This window comes from Mus musculus, chromosome 9 (assembly GCF_000001635.26).
Source record: "Mus musculus strain C57BL/6J chromosome 9, GRCm38.p6 C57BL/6J".
In the NCBI taxonomy this organism is placed as follows: Eukaryota; Metazoa; Chordata; class Mammalia; order Rodentia; family Muridae; genus Mus; species Mus musculus.
Genome location: NC_000075.6, coordinates 22,046,661 through 22,052,660, shown reverse-complemented (window position 1 = coordinate 22,052,660; position 6,000 = coordinate 22,046,661). Strand labels below are relative to the sequence as shown.

Below are 6,000 nucleotides of genomic sequence, written 5' to 3'. Positions count from 1 at the left end.
TTTTTTGTTGTTGTTGTTGTTTGTTTGTTTAGATTTTCTTTTCTTTGTTCTTTAATTAAAAAAAAAAAAACCCAGGGTCTCCTAAGCAGCACGCAACAGCCTGAAGTTTGCTATGTAGCCCAGATCAGCATAAAGTGCTGTGTAGCCCATGCTAGACTCAAACTACCTTCCTGGCTCACCACACCTAGTATTCTAATATCACCAGAGGCCATGTGGAAACAAAAACTGTTCACTTCGGATCTAGCAGAACGGGTCTGGGTCTGAGTGTTTGCCCTTTCCCAGCCCTCCCAGACATCACCCATGCACCCCTGGTTGTGTTTGGGTCACCAAAGGCTGTTTTTTACCCCTTCAGAGTTAGATGCTGGACTGAAGAGGGGAACCCAATTTGTCGGCAAAGCTAAAGTAATACTCGAGAGTGGTGTCAAGACTAGAGTCAGAGTCCGCAGGCAAGAAAGAGCCAAGATCTGATGCCTCATCCTATTCTCTTTTGGCACGCAGAGTCTAGGCCCGCACTCGCTTCCACCTGCCGCGCCGTCGGGAGCCGGGAGGAGGCGGAGACCCACCGTCTCAGCCAATGAGCGACGCCGGCGCTGGCAGCTGCCTCTATAAAGGGCTGGGGGCGGCGGCAGTGCGACCCAGAGCGCGGAGCGCGCAGCGCGGGCCGGTGGGAGGGAGGGAGGGCGGGCGAGAGGAGAGGACCCATCACCCGGCACGGGACAGGCCGAACTGAGGGCCCGCCGCAGAAGGCAGAGCTGCCGAGATCTCAGTCACAGAAAGAGCGACTTCTTCAGGCCCGGCGGGGCCGCGCTCCGGGCACCCTCCACTGCGTGCCCGCTCCCTCCATCCACCTGCCGCTGGGGGTCTGGCCGTCGAAGCGCGCATCCCCAGGCTCGGGTCAGTTCCCGGCCTTCGAAGGCGCCGCCGCCTCCATCTCCTCCTCTGCAGCGGCCGCAGACGCAGACGCCCGGGCGGGACCCCGGCGTGAGCACCAGGCGCCCCCCTAGGAGTGCACGACCCCCGGAGCCGCCCTCGATACGGACCGCGCCCGCCGGGCACACAAGAATGGTCACTGTAGGTACTCCCTTGTCGCCGCGAGACGAACACGGGAGGGAGGGGCGGAGGCTGGCTCCACGGAAACGCGGGGAGTGGGGGGGTAGGACCAGGCCTAGCTAGGCCTAGGGGAGGGGGGGGGGTAGTACCGCGCCTCGGGCCTGAGAGTGGCCAGAGCTGCATCCGGAGTTTTGGGGAGTGGAGCCTGGTTCGAGAGGCTTTGGAAAGCCAGGCTGTGTACAGGGTGCCCTCAGCCACCCGGTGGTCCTTGTGGCTCCTCACTGGAAGGCTGTGGGGGAGGGGCCGCGGCGGCGGAGGATGCTTCCAGCATCCCAGGCCCAGACCCGCAGGCCGCCCAGGAGGACAAGGGCCACGATCTCCCACTGTTGGTCCGGGTAATGCCACTCGGCCTTCTCTGAGAGCTTTTTGGGGGGGAGGGGAGATGGAGAGGCGGGTGGCGTCGGATCGCGCTGCTCTAAGCCCGAGCCGCACCCGAAAGGCGGGCATCTTCGTCCTCGAACCCCGTCGACCTTGCGGCAAGCGGGGAGGGGAAGAGGAGGGGGCGCCCTGAGGCCTCGCGGCGGCCGCCGTGATCCCTTTGTTTCTCCGCCGGGCCGTAGCCTCGCGCGGGGCCTTGGGGCTGCGGGGGGGGGGGTAGTGCGGGAGGGGGGCTCCCCGTTCCCCGGCCGCTGCCTCCGGGTGAGGGCGTCCGGGGCTGCAGCAGTACTCCATAGGGCCTGCTGCACGCGCCCTCCCCGGTCAGGGCTCCGGGCCGCAGGGTGACCTTGAACGCGCCCGCAAATCGGGCCGCCTGGCCGGCGCACGGTTGCTTTCAGCAGCCTCGGAGCTGGTCAGCTCCCGAACTCACGGCCCCGCCCGACATGCCACGCCCTGTCGTGCCACGCCCATCCAGGCCCCGCCCCTAGGCCCCCTGGACCTGGCCTCAAGCGAGCCCTAGGACCTCCACCCCGCAGCCCGGGCGTGTCCCGGGGCGGGGCTGGCCAGTGCTCACCGCACCCTGGCTCCACCCCCGCCTCCCTGAGCGACTAGCTCCCCGCGCCGCCAAGCGTCCTTTGTCTGGTCCCCGCGCCCAGCCTACCTTTTCCGCTCTTTGGAGATCTCTTCCTGTGTGTCTCTGAACACCAAGTGTTGTTCCCGGCCTCCTTTTCGAGTCGTGGTGTGCACGGTGGGGGTCGGGAAGCTCAGTAGTCCATCTTGAGTCTCCTCTCTCCTGGGCCCTGGCACTAGGCCACCTGGCTTTAAGAAAGAACCACCTCCTCCCCATGCCTTCCCAAGGGCTCAGCTTGCTGTGTGACCTCAGGCTATTTTCTTACCATCTCTGGGCCTCAAGGTGCTCATCCAGGTCTGAGAACAGGAATGTAGCCTCCTGGAGACTCTCAGAAACCCTACAATATACCTCCAAGACTTCCCTCATCTGTTGTTCTGTTTGAAAAGAGAAGAGGGTGTGGTCAGAGGTTACAGCAGGGCCTGGAGACCCTTGGAGGCCTGGAATTACCACTGGTGGTGGTGGGGACACTCAAGAAGGGATGCCTTGAGGATAGACCAGGAGGAAGTGAGGGGATGCCGGATTCAGTGGGGCCCCTCGTAGATTAGAAGTAGAAGGAAAAGGGCTCAGAAATACAAGGTTCGGTCTGTACCACGTGGTGGCCCTGACTTGCTGTGCTTAGATAGCCACTCAAAGCCCTATTGTCACCAGTATCCAGGCATCTGTCACTGTGACTGGAGGCCAGAGGCCCAGCTGGAGGCCAAGGGGGTCTGAGGAGCAAGTAGCTTTAGGTGTGTTGCTGACAAATTCCTTCTTCAGCTGTGTGTGATTGGGAGTAAGGGCAGTTACAAAGAGGGAGTCTGGGGGTGGGGGAAAAGAGAAAGAGTGAGGGGGCTGTTTAAGCCTAGAGTGGGAAACAGGCCCACAGGAAGAGCGGAAGGGAGGGAGATAAGGTCCCCATCAGTCAACCTTGCCTCTCCTGTCCCCCCTCCTTTCTGTCCTGGACCAGGGCAGCCCGGGTGTGGCTTCTGCCAATCCCATCCCCATTATCGGCTTAGGCGGCTCAGTTGGTTCAGCTGTGAAATGAACACCCGGCCCTGCCCAGCTAAGCTGGTGCACGGCAAGGCGAGAGAAGTAGTGAAAGAAGCGCAGGCTGGGCAGTGAACCCCTCGGAACTAACACAGCCTGGTATCCCCCAGTTGTGGGCAGGATGGCTGCCAGGTAACTCCATAGACGCTGGGGTCGAGTCAGGTGTCATGCTGACTCAAGGCTGGCAATATGGCTCAGCAGGGGCTTGCGACCAACTGGACCAACTTGAGTTGCATCGCTGGAACACACAGATGGAAGGAAAGAACCAACACCCAAAGTTGTCCTTCCATCTCCACACGGGTGCAGGAGCACACACACGCGCGCACACACACACACAGGCCTGCGTAGGCTCCAGAGCAAACACTAAATTCCTCACTAAGAAATGGAACAAATGCTTTCCACTTTTCTATATAGCACTGAAAGTCTAAAAACATGTAGCTGGGTGTGGTGACACATTGCCTTTGATCCCAGCACTTGGGAGGCAGAGGCCAGTGGATGTCTACCACTTCAAGTCCAGCCTGGTGAGGTCCAGGACAGCCAGGGCTACATAACGAGACCCTGTCTCGAAATAAAACAAAAATCCAAACTCCATATGCTCAGTGCCTGTCACCCAGTAAGGCTTCACTTGTGACAGTGAAGACACAGAGCGCCTAGTGTGCACAGCGTCTTATGTTCAGTCCCCACTCTCGTCCCCACAAACAGCAAAGCTCAGAGCCCAGTGACCAGCAGGCACACAGGGATGCTTTGCTCTCCTGGGACGTTTGCTTATCTTTTGATTCCGTTTTGTTGTTTGGAAGACAGGTATTGTTCTGCATCAGGTTCCAAGGTTCCGGGAATTACAGGCATGGGCTACAGTCTTGGCTTGCTAGTTTTGTTTTGTTTTGCTTTGCTTTGTGGTGTTTTTCGTTTTGGTTTGGTTTTGTACTGCTGGGGCTCAAACCCAGGTGTTCTGCTCTGCCACAGTTATGCTGTCGTGGCTGCTGTTACTATTATTGGCCTTTCGTCCTTTGATCCTGGGCTTTATTTTTAACTTTTATTACACTTTTAAATTAGTTTATTTCTGTGTGAAGATCAGAGGACAACTTGCAGGATTTGGCTCTCTCCTGTGTGGATTCCAGGTGTCAAACTCAAGTTCTCGGTGGCAAGCTACTTTATCTGATGAGCCCTGGGTTTGAGTGTCTGCTCTGCCTTTTCACCCGGTGCAATCCCTGTGTTCGGAGGAGAAAAGACACTCATAATGTTTCGTGTTGGGAGGATTTCTAGAAGTTTCTCATGAAAAAAAAAAAAACTGTGTAGAGGGCTCGGTGGTAGAGTGCCTGTCTAGTATGAGTGAGGCCCCAAGTTCAATTCCTGGTACTAAAAGACAAAACAACCAAACAAGAGCAGGAGAGGAGCAGGCTCTCAGAACACAGCTATGCTATTGATATAGTAACACTATCAGGGAACCTGACTGCAGACCTTGCAGTGTTCACTGTCTGACAGCTATGCCCATGGCAGACATTACTAATACGCCTGGGATTTAATCAATGCAGAACATGTTCCTTTAGAGACTAGATGTGGCTTTGTATTACTCTGAGAGGATCACAGTAGGCAGTCACTTTCAGCTGACTTAGAGGTCAGAGTTGACTCTCTCTGATTCCTGTTCCTTCACCCTATTATACCCGAATGCCCAGGGCTTTGCACATGTGAGACAAGAGCTCCCACCACTGAACTACACCCAGCCTGTGTCAACCTTTCTAGAAGACAGAAAGGCAGTTATGCCCAATGGCACACAACTGTCTCAACAGTTACATACGAGGTTGACCCTTTTAAAATTTACTCATTTATTTGTTTACATCCCAAGCGCTGCCCCCGCCCCCAGGTCCAGACATTTTAAACCAAGAACTCAGGAGCCACCACAAGGGCAGGATCTGTGATTTGGCTGGGCGACTGACTGCTTCTCGGCATACCACAAAGCCTGGAATGGACTCCCAGCTCACTCAAACTAGGCATGCCTGGAAATCCCAGCCTGTGCAGGGTGGAGATGGGAGGCTTGGACATTCAAGGTCAGGGACCAGGAGAGAGGAGGCTCAGCAGGTAAAGACACTTGCCACCGAGCCTGACCACCTGAATTCAGGACCGAGGCATAGCAGAGAGAAAGCCCTTGTGAGTTGTACTGGGATCTGTGCTCACCGAGGCAGAGCGTTCTAATAACACTATGCTGAGCAAGGCAGAGGCTAAGAACCTTAGAAATTTACAGAGCCCATAGCAGACACTGCTGACTGGACCCAGTGCTTCCCCAGGCTGCTGCACGCTGTCATCTGAGCTTCAGCAGTGTGGACGAGAGGGTCTCAGAAACTTTAGGCAGCATATCTGAGGATGCACATCTGGATAGTTCGAGCTAATGCCAGTCCTGCATGGTTGGCAAGGATGCTCAGCTCCCTCATCCACCACATTCAAGAAAATTATTTTATTAGTGTGCATGTGAATGTGTGTGTGTGTGTGTGTGTGTGTGTGTGTGTGTGTGTGTGTGTGAGAGAGAGAGAGAGAGAGAGAGAGAGAGAGAGAAGGTCAGAGGATGCTGGCCTGTTCTCTCCATCCACCTTTACATAATGCCAAGGTGAGACTCTGGTCCTAAGACTGCATGAATGCCTTTACCCACTGAGCCACCTTACTGCCCCATCAAGCATTTGTTTTTAAAGATCTATAGTGTGTGTATGTATGTGTGTGTGTGTGTGTGTGTGTGTGTGTGTGTATTGACTGTATGCATGTTTATGTACACGTATGTGCCTGGTGATAGTACAGAGACCAGAAAAAGGCAATGAAAACACTGACCTGGAGATCAGTTATAGGCTGTCTGGTGGAAGCAAACCAAG

The 6,000-nt window shown here is 55.8% G+C and overlaps 1 protein-coding gene across 4 annotated transcripts in view; it reads left to right on the top strand.

Annotated features, from left to right (window-relative positions):
- Nucleotides 1–514: 514 nt before the first annotated feature.
- Nucleotides 515–6,000, top strand: part of Elavl3 (ELAV like RNA binding protein 3) — a 37,142-nt gene continuing 31,656 nt past the window's right edge. For 2 of the 4 annotated variants that reach the window (XM_030244064.1, NM_010487.2), the window contains exon 1: nucleotides 638–1,071. In XM_030244064.1, coding sequence (XP_030099924.1) covers nucleotides 1,063–1,071 — 9 coding nt within the window. In that variant the 5' untranslated portion in view covers nucleotides 638–1,062. Of the gene's footprint in view, nucleotides 1,072–6,000 lie in introns of all 4 variants that reach the window. The other 2 variants (XM_006510022.2, XM_006510021.2) reach the window with 2 other exon arrangements.